This window comes from Zalophus californianus, chromosome 15 (genome assembly GCF_009762305.2).
Source record: "Zalophus californianus isolate mZalCal1 chromosome 15, mZalCal1.pri.v2, whole genome shotgun sequence".
Classification (NCBI taxonomy): Eukaryota; Metazoa; Chordata; class Mammalia; order Carnivora; family Otariidae; genus Zalophus; species Zalophus californianus.
The window spans coordinates 62,762,028-62,778,748 of record NC_045609.1 but is presented as its reverse complement, the minus strand read 5'-3'; the positions used below and the strand labels follow the sequence as shown (position 1 = coordinate 62,778,748).

General features: G+C 39.5%; 1 protein-coding gene across 2 annotated transcripts in view; it reads right to left on the bottom strand.

Annotated features, from left to right (window-relative positions):
* The window catches only part of SLK (STE20 like kinase), a 56,282-nt gene extending 40,155 nt beyond the window's left edge, over positions 1–16,127 (bottom strand). For both annotated transcript variants that reach the window (XM_027594385.2, XM_027594396.2), the window contains exon 1: positions 15,355–16,127. In XM_027594385.2, the coding sequence (XP_027450186.1) occupies positions 15,355–15,504 (150 nt within the window). In that variant the 5' untranslated portion in view covers positions 15,505–16,127. The remainder of the gene's footprint in view (positions 1–15,354) is intronic.
* Positions 16,128–16,721: the final 594 nt, after the last annotated feature.

The following is a 16,721-nucleotide window of genomic DNA, read 5'->3' as shown; positions in this document are numbered from 1 at the left end:
TATTTTAATAAAATTGTCAGCTGGAAACTGAAACACCAGCACAGAAAATATAGATGACTTCTTAGTACCAGAGAGGTGTTAGTTAATCAAAATGGGAAGGCCAAAGGAAAAAAAAAAAGGATAAAGACAGAAGAAACCTAAAAGACAAAGAATAAAAAGAGAAAGAGAAGAATTCAATCACTTTGATAATCACTGAGATTGATTCTACTGATTTGGATGGTTTGAACGAAAAGGTTGAGAACTCAAAAATACTCCTCCTCCCACCAAGACAAGAGGTAAGACCCTAACTGTCCAGTGTATAAGGACATGCAACCATAACAAAATATAAAAACTAAACAATCCAAATCACAGTTAATCAACTACCTGCAGACATTGGTCAGAGCTGTAGAAACACAAACACAACACTCCACAAAAATCTGTTGTAGGAAAGAAACGCAGTATACAAATCTATTAAAATGTGCTCAAGAGCTGATCTGCTAAAATTAATTCATTCTTTCAATACTTATTGAGTGCCTTTTATGTCAGACACTGTTCCAGATGCTGACAATATAAAGAATATACAAAATCTCTCTGCCCTCATGGCACTTAAAATTGTGGGGAGAGGACAGTCAATAGGCAAATAAAGAGTATATTAGTATTTAGTACTATGGAAAAAATAAGGTAATAAGATGAAGAGATAGTCAAGTGGGTAGGTACACAGGAAAGAGGTTACAATTTAAATAGGGTAGTTAAGTTAGACCTCACTGAGAAGGTGACATTTGAGCATATCGATATTAATAACATCCAGTGATTATGTTTTTTGAGCTATGTAAACTGGAAATTTTAGTATTTTGCAAAGAAAAGGCCATAAAAATCTCAAGTTCTTTCAAATATGCTAGTCTATATAATAATATCCACTAAGCTATTAGATGTTATTCATTGAGCAATTACCTTGCACCAAACACTGTTCTCTGCACTCTCCATTTATTAAATTATTTAATCTTTGTACCAGAAAAGGCCCAGCCACAGAAAGAAATCAATGTATTTTAACAGAATTCAATATCATTATTAACTATGTTGGTATGTAGGTAACTAAAAAGATAAAGAAAGAACATGAGAGACAAGGGAGGTATCAAGTGCAGGGAGAAACTACCACCCATAGGACCAGAGGAACCAAGGTAAAAGACTGGAATTATTAAAACCTCAAGGCTTTCAGGAAAGGTTCTACACCACTGAAACTCAGATCCCTGAGGAAAGAGTGCTACTTGGCTGGTGCCAACATCTCTGATTTTGGAAGAGGGGGTCCTGCTGAACTCGGGTGTCTTTAAAGGAAGAGCGGACTAGCCAAATACAGCCGGTGTTATGAAAGGCACTGATGAGGCCAGCTCTTGAGTACTGGAAAACTACAAACTGGATTCAACTGCTGCTACAGAGAGAAACCACTGTTGCTGGGGTGAAGAACTCCGCTAGGATGGTGGTCACACTAACACAAAAGCAGAGAGACAAGGAGCCCACAGGAGACAAAGAGAAAGTCCGTGCAAGCCCCTTCTTCCTCCTCCTCCCTGCAGCCTCCCTCTAGTGCCCTGTACATGAGTGAGCAGCTGACAAGGCAGAAATGTGGTTTGCAAAATCTTAGAACAGGATTATAAAGCAGAGCAGAGAAGGGTGTGTTTGGAGCTGAAAGACAATAACTTAATAGTTGTTAGCATAATCCTTCTAAAACTGATGAGGATAACAGATGAGAGAAGGAAGGAACAGAGTAGTATGAAGTATTTGGGGAAAAAATACCCAGAGTTCCAAAGAGCTGTCAAGTGAAAAGAAAGGAAACAGCACTGAAGGAAGCATATACTTTTAGACTATTGCTACTGCTGTTACCTGTTTCCGTAATCTCTTCAGAGTCCTAATAAGATTTTGGTAGGAACAAGTGTCAGAATTAGAGTAAAATTACTAAACATGACTTAGTAAAGATATGCAGTTGATTTTCATTATTTGTGGTAGTTATGTTCTATAAAGTCACTGCAAACATTGAATTAGCAAATACTGACCCACTGCCCCTAGAGAAATACGTACACAAACACATATATCTCATATAGATTATAATCCTATATCCTAAACACAATTCATTCTGGTAGATTCTATCCTTTCTATTATACAAAAGAGAAAATGAGGTTCAGACGTATTACGTGCCTTGCTTGAGGCTGCCCCAAAGTAGGTGCCAGAGTTTGGGATTCAAATCCTATCCAACCGGTATAAAAGCCAGACTTCTTAACACTACACTGCACTGCCCTCTACTGTCTGCCATCTTCCAGTCAAGTCTGTGTGAGGGCTGAAAGAAGGCAGAGCGTCAGTTTGTTCCATCTCAGCTGGGAATGTGCAGGTCTAGGGACTCAATTTCCCCAACTCTGCACACATATGCAAATGAATGAAAGCACTGAGTACAGACTTTGGAGCTACAAATAAATTTTAACAAGTAGACAAATTCACAAATACAGACTCTGCAAATAATGAGGACTGACTGTACATGCTCTTTCTAAAATTTCTACAAAATATTACAGAAATCCTTTCTTAAAAAATCATTTTCATATCATTTTCTCAATTCTGCAGAAGTAAAAGGAATATACTTTATATTATCTTTATATTCCAAAACACTATTTTATTTATAGTGTTCTGGTTACTTATTCAAAACTTAGTCATTGGTCAACCACCAACAAAATTATGTCAACAATAAGTTAACATTGAATAAATCTGCACTTTCCAAAACGTTTTACGAATTCTCAGATCACACAGACTTCCCACTTACTTCAAGGACTTGCTGACTCTGATGAGTATGAATAAACTAAAATGTAATTGACAACTGTGTGATAGATAAGCTGATGGAATTTGCACAGATCCCATAGTTGAAAAGATGGAAAACTGAGAACACAAAAAGACAATTACAAAAAAATATTTAAAAGACAAAGATGTACTACTTCTGAAGATTCATTCAAGAAAAATAAAGGTGTTTAGATGGTAAAGATCATTTCCACACAAATATTCTCAACACTAAAATTATAAAGGACCAAAATGCATGACTGTTAAGGCAAGAAACTCACCATGAATTTTACAAGGAAAGAAAAAAGAAAGCCAGCACGTTAAAGTTATTTTTACAGTCCAAAGTTTCAGCTACCTCTTTAAAACATAAAGGTGTATGTGCTAGGAATTTGGACTTCATGTGGTATCGAATATAAAGCATAATATTTAATAAATGCCAAATAACTTTAACAGTATAATACAGAAATAGTCACCTGCCTGAAAGGAGACTCTCTCATAGAAAAAGAGAGAAAAAAAATGAATGACTATATGGAGAGGGAAAAAAAATGTGAAAAGGAGAATTGTTAAGTGAAATAATAGTGCAGAGTAGTTAAAAGTATGACCCAGAATATGGGGGTTCATTTGTGACAACATAGATGGACCCTGAAGGCATTATACTAAGTGAAATAAGTCAGACAGATAAAGACAAATACCGTATGATCTCACTTATATGTGGAATCTAAAAACAAAAACAAAAAACCAAGCTCATAGATACAGACAATAGACTGGTGATTGCCAGAGGGGTGTAAGGGGTGGGAAAAATGGGTGAAGGAGGTCAAAAGTACCAAACTACCAGTTATAAAGTCAGTCATAGTGATGGAATATACTGCATGGTGACTACAGTTAACAACGCTGTACTGCATATTTATTTATTTTAAAGATTTTATTTACTTATTTGACAGAGAGAGAGAGAGCACAAGCACAGGGAACAGCAGACGGAGAGGAAGAAGCAAGCTCCCTGCCGAGTAGGGAGTCCAACGCAGGGCCTGATCCTAGGAGGACCAGAACCGAAGGCAGACACTTAACTGACTGAGCCACCCAGGCGCCCCTGTACTGCGTATTTAAAAGTTGCTAAGAGGGGCGCCTGGGTGGCTCAGTCGTTAAGCGTCTGCCTTCGGCTCAGGTCATGATCCCAGGGTCCTGGGATGGAGCCCCGTGTCGGGCTTCCTGCTCAGCCAGGAGCCTGCTTCTCCCTCTCCTGCTCCCCCTGCTTGTGTTGCCTCTCTAGCTGTCTCTCTCTGTGTCAAATAAATAAATAAATAAATCTTAAAAAAAAAAAAAAGTTGCTAAGAGACTAGATCTTAAAAGTTCTCAGCACAAGAAAAAAAATTTTTTGTAACATGTAAGGTAACAAATGTTAACGTGACTTACTGTGATCACTTTACAATATATACACATATGGAATAATTGTGTTGTACACCTGAAACTAATATAATGTTATATGTCAATACACCTCAATTTAAAATTTTTATTACAAGTATGACCCCTTAACTTTATTTTGAAATATTCAAACCTACAGAGAAAATGAATGAACTGAACAGTGAACACTCATATACCTATACCCCTCACCTGTCGCCAATTATTAACATTTCGTCACATCTCATACTCTTGCTCTCATATACACACACAAGTATACATACACGTACATTTTACATATAGATATGTACACACAAACACACACATACGGGCATTTCTTTTTTATTATACCATTTGGAAAGTAAACTGCACTTCAATTCCCAAAACTTCAGCATGTGTCCACCAAGAACAAAGATCCTCTCCAACAAACCACAGTTATCATGCCCAAAGAATTTAACACTGATATATCTAATATGTAGTCCACATTCAAATGTCTTCAAATGTCTTTATTTTTTTTTTAAGACTTATTTATTTTAAAGAGAGAGAGAAAAAGTGAGAGCATGCATGAGGGGTGCGGCAGAGAGAGAGAATCTTTCAAACAGACTCCCTACTGAGCAGGTAGACCAATGACAGGGGGCTTGACCCCACGACCCATGAGATTAGGACCAGAGCCGAAACCAAGAGTCGGATGCTCCACTGACTGAGAAACCCAAGTGTCCCTCCTCAAATGTCTTTAAAAAAATCCTTTATTGTTTACATTTTTAAAAAGATTTTATTTATTTGAGAGAGACTGTGATAGATTTGAGAGAGATTATTTGAGTGAGCAAGAGGGAGAGCACGAACGGGGCAGAGGGAGAAGCAGACTCCACTGCTGAGCAGGGAGCCCGACAGGGCTAGATCCCAGGACTCTGGGATTGTGACCTCAGCCGAAGGCAGGCACTTAACCAACTGATCCACCCAGGCACCCCTATTGTTTATTTAAAAGCCCAAACCATTTATCTGTAGAATGTCCCATTATCTGGATTTGTCTTTATATTAGATTCAAGTTAACTATTTTTGACAAGAATATTACATTAGGTGATTATATATTTCCCATCAAATTACATCAGAAAACACATAATGACAGTTTGTCCTATTACTGGTGATTAACCTTATTTGATCACTTAAGACAGTACCCACCAGACCTCTCTACTGTAAAAAGTACCCTTATAGGGTGATACTTTCAAACCATGTATATAAATCCTGTTCCTCCAAAACTTTTCTCACAATGATCTTAGCATTTATCAACAATCTTTGCCTGAATTATTATCGTATGGTTGCAAAATAGTGGTTTTTCTAATTTTATCAATCTATATGTATTAACTACCATTCTTCTATTAAGTTACTATTTTGTCACTGATATTTTTGGTTCAAACTATCCTTAATCTTTGGCCTGTCCCATTAGTTTTTGAGCATGTCCTTGCTTTCTGGCATATTCCAGGCTCTTTTGGGGAAAAAAGGACTAGTGAAAAGGCTTTCACTTTTCAATTTTATCCCTTCTGTACTTTCCTACCCTAGACCTGGATGAGCCATTTCAATGAGCTCTGGTTCTTTTTAGTGGGGAATGGGATTTAGAAGCCAAGAACTGGGAACACTAGTTATAGTATAATTATTTGTAGGCCATTTCAGGGAGAATGGAAATGTGTGTGTGTGTGTGTATTTACTATCTGAACAACTGAAACTGCTAATTCAAAAATCAACATCACAGAATTCTTTCTCATCTTTTCCCTATTCCAAGTTTCTAACTCCTTTCTCCCAGAACTTCAACCCCAGTTTCTAAAACATCAATATATCATCTCATTTGCTCCATCCTATAATATACACAAAGGTAGTTTCAGAATTATATTAATATAACTACTAGTAACAAACCTATTTAACAAGAATTCTTTCCCATTTGGGAAAAAGAACTGGTGGGGAAGACTTTCATTTTTTAATCTTATCATTTTTGTACTGCTCAAATATCTAACCATATTAATATCCCCTTGAGTTTTTTTAAAAAACTGCTAACAAGGGCACCTGGGTGGCTCAGTCAGTTAAGTGGCTGCCTTTGGCTCAGGTCAGATCCTAGAGTCCTGAGATTGAGCCCCACGCTGGGCTCTCTGCTCAGCGGGGAGCCTGGTTCTCTCTCTCCCTCTGCCTGCAGCTCCCCCTGCTTGTGCTCTCTGTCAAATCAATAAATAAAATCTTTTAAAAAATAAAATAAAAAATAAAAAACTGCTAACAAAGTTAGCTACATGGTAAAATTATTTTTATATATTCTTTATACTTTGCTATATTTTCAAAACAATAGCATTTAAATTTCTGGAAATGATAAAATATACATTTTGGTTTTTTGGGTAGAAATAGAGCCTCATATCAATCCAAAGAGAAAATTAAATTCCAGATGAATTAAAATTCCTTATAACTGAACTATTAAAAAGTCAAGAAGAATGTATGAATATTTAACTATTTTCTGGGTAGGGAAGGTTTCTCTAAGCATGAAAGCAAAGAAAAAACAACAACAAAGTAACACATTGACAGATTTTGCAGAATAAAGAATACTGTATGTCTTTATATCAAAAAAAAAACATAAACTAATAAGGTAACTATAAACTAACTGCAGCATCTATGATAAAGTGTTCATTTCCATAGTACATAAAAAGTACTTTCAGGGGTGCCTGGGTGGCTCAGTCTGTTAAGTGTCTGCTTTCAGCTCAAGTCATGATCCCAGAGCCCTGGGATCGAGCCCCCCAAGTCAGGCTCCCTGCTCAGTGGGAAGTCTGCTTGTCCCTCTCCCTCTGCCTCTCCCCCCCACAAGTGCTCCTCCCTCTCTCAAATAAATGAAATCTTTAAAAACATAATAATAAAGTATACTCAAATCAACAAGAAAACACTCTATTAGAATATGGATAGATTATTTTTTTAAATGTGTAATATCTCTAGAAATCAAAGAAATGTAAAATGAAATAAACTGATACTTTTGCCCATGAAAAAGCAAATACCTTTTTTTAAAGGATAAGAACTAACACCGAATTCAGGTTAAGGAACAAAGGCACAGAAATAGACCACTGTTGGGTTGTCTTAACAGGTAGAACTCATGTACTGATATAAAAGTACATATAAAAATAATCTGGAAACATATATATGAAACTGATAATAATAGGTACAACTATGGATATTAAAGGAGGAAGAGTAATTGGACTAATGGTCAACAAGACTAACTTTATTTCTGGTAAGTTAATTTTTACAATAAATAGATATTCTTTAATTATTTGTATAATTAAAAATTAATTGAAAAATAAATTTGCACAATCTTTCTAGGGTAATTTCACAGTAAGCATTAATAAATGATCTTTATTTTGTCCTAACAACTCTACTTCTAGGAATCTGTCCTAAAGAAATAATATATACATGTATATGGACATTTGATATATGATGGAGGCACTGCAAAAGCAGTAAGGATGGTCTTTTCAGTAAATGGTGCCAGGATAACTGGGTATCTATACAGAAGAAATGAAACTATTGAGCAAAAGAAGCTAGACACAAAAGAACACATACATGATTACATTTATATGAAGCTCAAAACGCACCAATAACTTGCAGTAGTCTAGGTAAGAGGTAATGGCAATTTTGACTAGTACTGAAACAGTGAAGAAAGAAGGTAATTCAAGAAATATTTAATAGGTAGAATTAACAGGCCTTGGTAATTACACTGGGTTTTGCGGGTAAAGAAGCAGAAGGTGTTAAGAATGACCTCCAGGTCTCTGGCCTATGTAACTGGTAGACAGAGATGTCAATTACTGAATGGAGAACGTAAGAGAAGCAAATATGAGGCTGACATCAAGAGATCAATCAGTTCATGTTTTGGACTTGTTGTTTAAGAAAACTGTGAGATATCCAAGTGGAAATCTCTAATAGATACTTAGATGCGTGTGTCCGGAATTCAAAAGGGAGGGCTTGGAGTAGAGACATAAATTGCATTTAGACGGTAATTGAAGCCATGAGAGAAGATGGACTCTCACTGGAAAAGAAAAAGAAAACCCAGCCTACACCCAAGTCCTGTGGAATCCCAACACTTAAAAGTCAAAAAAGGAAGAAAAGCCAGCAAAAGTGTGAGGAGTGGACACAGAAATGGGAAAAATATCAAGAGTGTGGTGATCTAAAAACTAAAAGATGAGCTTCTCAAAGAAAAGGATTGGTCAAATGTCTCAAATGCTCCTGAGAAGACAAGTATGGTATAAGTATCCACTGAATTTAGAAACATGGGAAATCCTGAGACCACAGCAAGAACCATTGCCTAGGGGGTTGGTCCAAATAAATAATACATAAAAATGTCACAGAACCAAAGGATACCGGTTTTTGGATTGAAAGGACTAACCAATAGGCCAGCAAAATGAAAAGCACAGGGAAAACTTATATCAAAGTTCATCACCATGAAAAGAGAGGGGATTAAAAGAAATCTTAAAAGCTATGAAAAGAAAAAGATCACAAAGAATCACAAAACAAAATGGCATGGGACTTTTTTTTACTTACCATTTTATTTCTTTGTCAGAGAGAGAGAGAGAGAGAGAGCACAAGCAGGGGGAGGGGCAGAGGATGAGGGAGAAGCAGGTCCCCACTGAGCAGGGAGCCTGATGTGGGACTCAATCCCAGGACCCCAGGATCATGACCTGAGCTGAAGGCAGACGCTTAACTGACAGCCACCCAGGCTCCCAGCATGGGACTCTTAATAGCAACACTTGAAGATAAAAGGCAATGAATGGGAAAAGTCTACAAAATTCACAAAAAAATTATTTTTTAAATATTTTATTTATTTGAGACAGACAGAGAGAGTGAATGTACAAGCAGGGAGGAGGGTCAGAGGGAGAGGGAGAAGCCGACTCTCCACTGAGCAGGAAGCCCGATGTGGGGCTCGACTCCAGGACCCTGAGATCATGACCTGAGCCAAAGGCAGACGCTTAACCGACTGAGCCACCCAGGTGCCCCAGAAAAACTTATCTTTGAACTAGAATTCTATAACCAAACTATACGTCAAATATGACATTATAATAAAGATCTATTCAGACAGGCAATGTACCTTCCATGGATCCTTTCTCAGAAGACATACTGAAAACTGTATACAACCAAAACAAGCTGGAAACTCCAACAGGAAATACAAAGCATTTAAGACACTCTTGAAGTGCCTGGGTGGCTCGGTCGGTTAAGCGTCTGACTCTTGATTTCAGCTCAGGTCATATCTCAGTGTTGTGAGCTGGGGCTATGTCAGGCTCTGTGCTCAGTGGGAAGTCTACTTGAGATTCTCTCCCTCTCCCTCTGCCCCTCCCCGCACTCATGCTGTCTCTTGTCCTCTCTCTTTCTCTCTCTCTCTGTCCCCCCAAATAAATAAATCTTAAAAAGAAAAGAAAAAAAGACACTCTGGAAGCAGTTTGAACTCCCAAGACTTCTAGGGAGAAAAATTATAACCCGTTATTGAGAAATACTAAAAAAGGCCTAGAGGTAAAACATATGCATAAATAGGAAGACTCAATATCAGAGATGTTAATTTTTTCAAAACTGATTTATAAATTTAATAAAATCTCTCCAAAAAAGCACAGTAGGGTTTTGTGGAACTTAAGCTAAATCTACAATGTACATGCAAGCACTATGAGCCAAGGATCGACTAGATACTGTTAATGAAGAACATGGGGAAGTTGTACTCTAGCAGAGATTTATTTTAATGCTTTCCTAATTAAGATAGTGAAAAAATGGTACAGGAACAGAAACACATCAATGGAAAAAAGAAATCAAGATCACAAAAACAGGTATGCTATATAATAGACAGGGCCCTGTAAAGCAGTGAGAAAAAAGTTTACCCCGGATGATGGGTTCTGGGATAATTAGGCATTCGGATGAGGAAAAAAATGAAATTAGACCCCTACCTCAAACCATTTACAAAAATCTATTCTAGGTGGATTGGAAACCTAACTTAAAGGCAAAATCAGAAAGATTTTAGAAGACAGTACAAGGGGTTATCTTCATGATCTCAGGTTAGTAAATAATTTCTTAAACACAATACAAAAAGTATTAACTGAAAGGAAGAAACTGACAAATTGTACCACATTAAAATCAAGAACTTCCTGTTCATAGAAAGACACCATAAAGAAAATGAAAAGACAAGTCACAGAATGAGAATATATTTAGTAAATGATTAAAATCCAGAATACACTAAAAATAAAAAAGAAAAGGACATCCAATAGGAACATGAATAAAAAACGTGAACACAAAAGAGGAAATCCATATTACCAAAAAACTTATAAAAAGAATTACTTAAGAAACATCACCAAAGGCAAGGGAAGCAACGGCAAAAATGAACTATTGGGATTTCATCAAGATAAAAAGCTTTCGCACAGCAAAAGAGTCAACAAAACCAAAAGACAACCGACAGAATGGGAGAAAATATTTGCAAATGACATATCAGATAAAGGGCTAGTATCCAAAATCTATAAAGAACTTATCAAACTCAACACCCAAAGAACAAATAATCCAATCAAGAAATGGACAGAAGACATGAGCAGACATTTTTCCAAAGAAGACATCCAAATGGCCAACAAACACATGAAAAAGTGCTCCACATCGCTCGGCACCAGGGAAATCCAAATCAAAACCTCAATGAGATACCACATCACACCAGTCAGAATGGCTAAAATTAACAAGTCAGGAAATGACAGATATTGGCGGGGATGTGAAGAAAGGGGAACCCTCCTACACTGTTGGTGGGAATGCAAGCTGGTGCAACCACTCTGGAAAACAGTATGGAGGTTTCAACTTTCAAAAAGTTGAAAACAGAGATACCATACGATCCAGCAATTGCACTACTGGGTATTTACCACAAAGCTACAAATGTAGGGATCCGAAGGGGTACGTGCACCCCAATGTTTATAGCAGCAATGTCCACAATAGCCAAACTGTGGAAAGAGCCAAGATGTCCATCGACAGATGAATGGATAAAGAAGAAGTGGTATATATACACAATGGAATATTATGCAGCCATCAAAAGGCATGAGATCTTGCCATTTGCAACGACATGGATGGAACTGGAGGGTGTTATGCTGAGTGAAATAAGTCAATCAGAGAAAGACATGTATCATATGACCTCACTGATATGAGGAATTCTTAATCTCAGGAAACAAACTGAGGGTTGCTGGAGTGGTGGGGGGTGGGAGGGAAGGGGTGGCTGGGTGATAGACATTGGGGAGGGTATGTGCTATGGTGAGCACTGTGAATTGTGCAAGACTGTTGAATCACAGATCTGTACCTCTGAAACAAATAATGCAATATATGTTAGGGAAAAAAAAAAGAAGATAGCAGGAGGGGAAGAAGGAAGGGGGGTAAATCGGAGGGGGAGATGAACCATGAGAGATGATGGACTCTGAAAAACAAACTGAGGGTTCTAAAGGGGAGGGGGGTGGGGGGATGGGTTAGCCTGGTGATGGGTATTAAAGAGCACATGTTCTGCGTGGAGCACTGGGTGTTATGCACAAACAATGAATCATGGAACACTACGTTAAAAACTAATGATGTAATGTATGTGATTAACATAACGATAAAAAAGTAAAAACAAAAAACAAAACAAAAAAAAGAATTACTTAGCAGTCAGAGAAAGATGAATTAAAACCATAATGAAAAACGTAACATCAGATTGTCAAAAATTAAAAATTCTGACAATATCAAATGTCTGTTGAAAAGAAGATGCAGAGCAAGGAAATTCTTATACACTCCTTGTGGGAACGTTGATAGTTTGGTATCATTAGTGAAATTAAAGTTACACTACTCTATAACCCAGCAATTCTACTCCTAAGTTAAGTCTCAGCAAAACTTATGCATAAATACCAGAACTGGGTATAACAGCCCAAAACTGGAAATGAATGATATATCCATTAATAGTACAATGGTAAATAATGGTGATATAATCATAAAATGGAATTCCATGCAACAATGGAAATAAACTACAGCTCTAGGTGATAAACATGAACCTCACATACATACATTTCACTATTTTTTTTAAAAAGGCACATGCCCATCAGGGCCATAGAAAGAATCACTTTCATCCTAAGCACACAGTCAGGAATTCAGTTTCTATTCAATACATGATTTTATATCATTCTTTTTTTGTTAAAAGCAACAAAAACCCCAACATAAAAAACTGTGAGAGATATTACCTATCTTCGTTCATAAGTCAAATAATACTAGAGAAAATAAAATAGTGAAGAATTTTCAGGCAAGAAAGTAACTATTACAGAGTTGTATAGTGCTGAACCAAGTGGAAGGAATATAACTGTATGACAGAAAAATGTTTCAAATAAACTAAATATGTACATGAGATGATTGCCCATTTACCATTTAATCTTTGTAACAATTACTAATTTTCACAAACAAATTAGAGTCAATTTTAGAGACAGTTTTCTACTGCATACATACAATATTAAGGTTTGCTAGCTTATTCCTCCACAAAGAGGAAGTTTATATATTTAAAATTTCTAGAGATCTTGGGAAACAAAAAAACTTTTAGGAAAAAGGCAAAACAGGCCAGGTAAGCTTAAATTTTAAATTTTCTTTTTTTTTTCTTTTTAAGATTTTATTTATTTATTTGACAGAGAGAGAGCACAAGCAGGGGGAGCAGCAAGCAGAGGGAGAAGCAGGCTCCCCACCAAGCAGGGAGCCCGACACGGGCAGGGGCTCCATCCCAGGACCATGGGATCATGACCTGAGCTGAAGGCAGACGCTTAACGACTGAACCACCCAGGAGCCCCTTAAATTTTCTTAAAAAAAAAAAAAAAAAAAACTCAGATCCCATTCCTTGGAAGCACAGAATAGTGAAATGAAAAAGTAAAATGCAAAGAACTCATACTTTCAAATATTACCCTAAAATAATCATCAAGCTCACAAATATTACCTTTGACACAATTTTATAGTGCTCAACTACATGGAGTAAGTCTCTTATTTTTCAGAAAATTTTCAATTTATGTTTCACTATAGGAAGTATATGTTACATTTTGTAGAAAGTGTCATTAAAAAGTGAAATCCCCACAATCTGCCTGTGCCATGGGAAAACAAGAAAATGGTTTACTGTCTTCGTAGGCCCCTTTTCCTGTCCCATCCCATATTTTGCTTCTGCGCTCTAAATGGAATAACAGTAATCTCTACCACTCGCCGAGCCCTTTCCACATGCCTTACATTTATTCCTTTAATTCTCACACACTGAGGACCAAGTCTTACTGATGAGAAAAGTGAGACAGGAACAGTTAAGTAACCTGTCCAAGGTCACAGGCTGCTATTGAGAGAGCCCAGATACAGTCCAACTCCAGAGCCAGTGTCTTAATACTACAGTTTCCATTTGATAAAACATGTATACCATGAAAAGTGTCCATAATCACCTACTGCCTTCTAACTACTGGATTCCAGATGCCCTGAGGATTTATGGATTTATTTTTGCCCTTCTTAAATAACTGCATACTCATAGTACGATAATGAGTGAAAGAATCTAAACAAATGTTCAGGGAAATGCAGAATTTTTCAGCTAAGAAAACGAAGATCCAGAGAAGTGAAGTGTTCTGTTCAAGACCACAAAGCTGGTTTGTGACAGCCAGCACTAAAAGACAATTCTTGACTTCCAAAAGTGATCTTCCCACAGCACTAAAAGCTCTTCCTACCTTACATTGTACTGTAAGTTCTTGCTGCAACCCATACTCTACCCTCCACACAAACAGTGAAGTTTATTTTGCCAAGTTTGACAGCATACAATAGCTTCAGTAGCATTCACCTGCAGGTAACAAGCATTCTTTCAATTCAACAGAGAGATGCACTATGTGCTCGGGCAATAGATGAACGCAAACATATATCACAACCCAGGGCCCTAGTTTTATCATTAACTACAATATGTAACAAGTGCTATGGTAGCCATGTGACAATGTGTTTTGAAAGAATGCAGAGAGGGCTATTCCAACCTGAGTGAAAAAATGAGGACTAGGAGCTGTGACATGCATCTGAGGCAGGGAAAAGGCAGAAGTGTGATGATACTTAGAAGAAAAATGCTATCATTTCCACCAAAAGACATTAAGTGAAAAATGATAGCAAATACAGGGTCGGAAATCTAGACTGTGACTTAAGTGACTTTGAAAATTTGCTGAGTCTCAGTGTCCTCATCTGTGAAATGCAGATATTACTGACCTGCCTACCTCACAGGCTTTTTTGGGGGGCGGGGAGGGGATTATGTGAAAGTGACTTAAAAACTGCAAAATCCTGTATAAACATAAGTTATTTATGTTTTCACTTCTAGGCAACCTTGTGGGTCCTTCCCCCTGAACTGTGTCTCATAAAAACCTCACCCTTCAGGATGAAAATATTCCAGTGACATCATTCATATACCGCTTATGAAATATAAACAGTTAACATTAATCCTTCACGTTGAGACATCAAAACCCTATTGAAATATATATAAAAATATGTCTGCATACATGGGTTTTTTTAATTTCTTAAGCACTAGTATCGACTTCTAGTCAGTGCTTGCTGTAATTATATTTAGAAACTAGTACCAGATGCACGTTTTCTTCTGGAAAATTTCTATCAGAAATTCCATTCCGTTTTATAGTATGTTGTCAAGCAACGAACTGAAGAAGAGCCTCAAGTAGCAATCACTTTGCTCTCATCCCAGAAGACTGGTTATGTATCAGCCATAGATAAAACCAAATACATGCCCTGGACCCTAAAAAGGGAACTGCTTTAGTACAAGCATGCATAAATGAATGCAAACAGCTAGTAGACAAATATAAATCCACTGGAAAGCATACTGAGTTTCTAATTTTAAAACCAGACCCCTCCTTTAAATTAACGAACACCCTCATTTCCTTTAAAGTTTGACAGAGGAGACTCTATAAACCTGCTTCCCTTTAGCTATCTGTCTAAACTACATGCAGGCCCCATTTTGTTCAACCTTACACTCGTGGTCTTAGCTACTCCTTGGATGATAACCTAAATAAAGTTCTAATGTACCTTTACGAAGTCAAAAGAGGGGCAAGAGACTGGAAAGGAACAAGGGGAGCGAGAAATCCTCGTGCCACTGCAGACCAGTGGCTGTTTTCTTACAAGTGCAACTTCCCGTGTTCTCCTTCTTACCTTGTACACTTTCCCAAAGGCTCCGTCTCCCAATTCTCCTATAATTTCCCAAAACTCCTCGGGGTTCAGATCCCTCTTCACATGTTCGTATTGCTTCTTCTTCTTCTCAATCCCCAACTTGAAGATCTTACGGAAATTGAAGAAGGACATGTTTCCTCCCGGAAGAGTTCCTTGCACTTAAGGACTAAAAGCAACAAAAAAAGGCAAAGTTTCTCCTCCCTCTTCTCCGCGCGAGCCTGGCGGGCGGGCGGCGACGACGGGCGCGGGCTTTCCCGGCTCCCGCCGCTCCAGCCGGGCCGTGCCCGGGGAGGGCGGGGCGCGACTCGGGCTCCGGCCCTCGGGACGAGGGGGGGGGGGGTGCGGTTGCGGGTTGCACGGGCTGCCGCTCGGCTGAGCCCGGGCCGCGGGCCGCGCCGATGGGCGCCGGGCGCCCGGCCGGCCCTCCGAGGGCGGCACCTGCCCGGACGCTAGTCCCCACCCGGCCCGGCCCGACGGGTCTGAGCGGTCCGGACGTCCGCAGCCGCCGCGGCTTAGGCCCGTGTCACGGCGAGTCTCCTGGGGCGGCGGCCACTCCGGGCGAGGGACGCGGTGGCGGCCCCTGAAGCGGGCAGTCGACAGGCCGAGCTCTCTCGCCTCGGGCCGCGAGCCCAGGGTCTCCCCGCAGCCGTCTGCTCCCGCGGCTCGAGGCCCGCGCGTCCCCTCGGCTCCGAGGCGCCGCTGCCGCCTCGCTCGCTCCCCAGCCCACACAGCCTCGTCCGGGAGCGCGCGCAGACGCCGACGCCGCAACGCGCCCGCGCTCCCTCGGCCGCGCGCCCCGCTCACCGCGCGCTCGCGCAGGGGCGTCCCCTCTGGCCCTGCGCACGCGCGTTGAGCTGTGCTTGCTGGTGGCCCGGAGGGGCTTGCAGGCAGCCTGGAGGGGCGTGCGATGTGGGCGCCAGAGCTCGTCGCTCCCGGTTTGCCCTCCAAGCCCCAAATCCTTGGCCCACCGCTCTGGTGGCGTTTGCCGGATGGGCACGACCCTGTTGGTAGTGCTAGCTGATGTTGCCTCCGTTCTGGATCTGGAAAATTTGTAAAGAGTGAAAACTGAGCTGACGTTTGGAGCCCGAAAGTGGAACTTTTCTCTCTAAGCAATCCCAGAATATTGTGAGAAGGGAGTATGTTTTGTGGCTGGGAACTTTGGAGCCAGAGCTTGACAGCTCTGTGACCTTGGGCGGGTAACCTCTCCGAGCTTTAGTTTCTTCATGGTGAAATGCAGACCTGGGGGAGTTGTGGCGAAGAATAAATGAGGCAATAGATGTTAGCCCTTAACATGGTGCCTGCACAAGTAAACGCTCAGTTTTAGTTCTTGCTCTTGGTGTAAGTGTGCA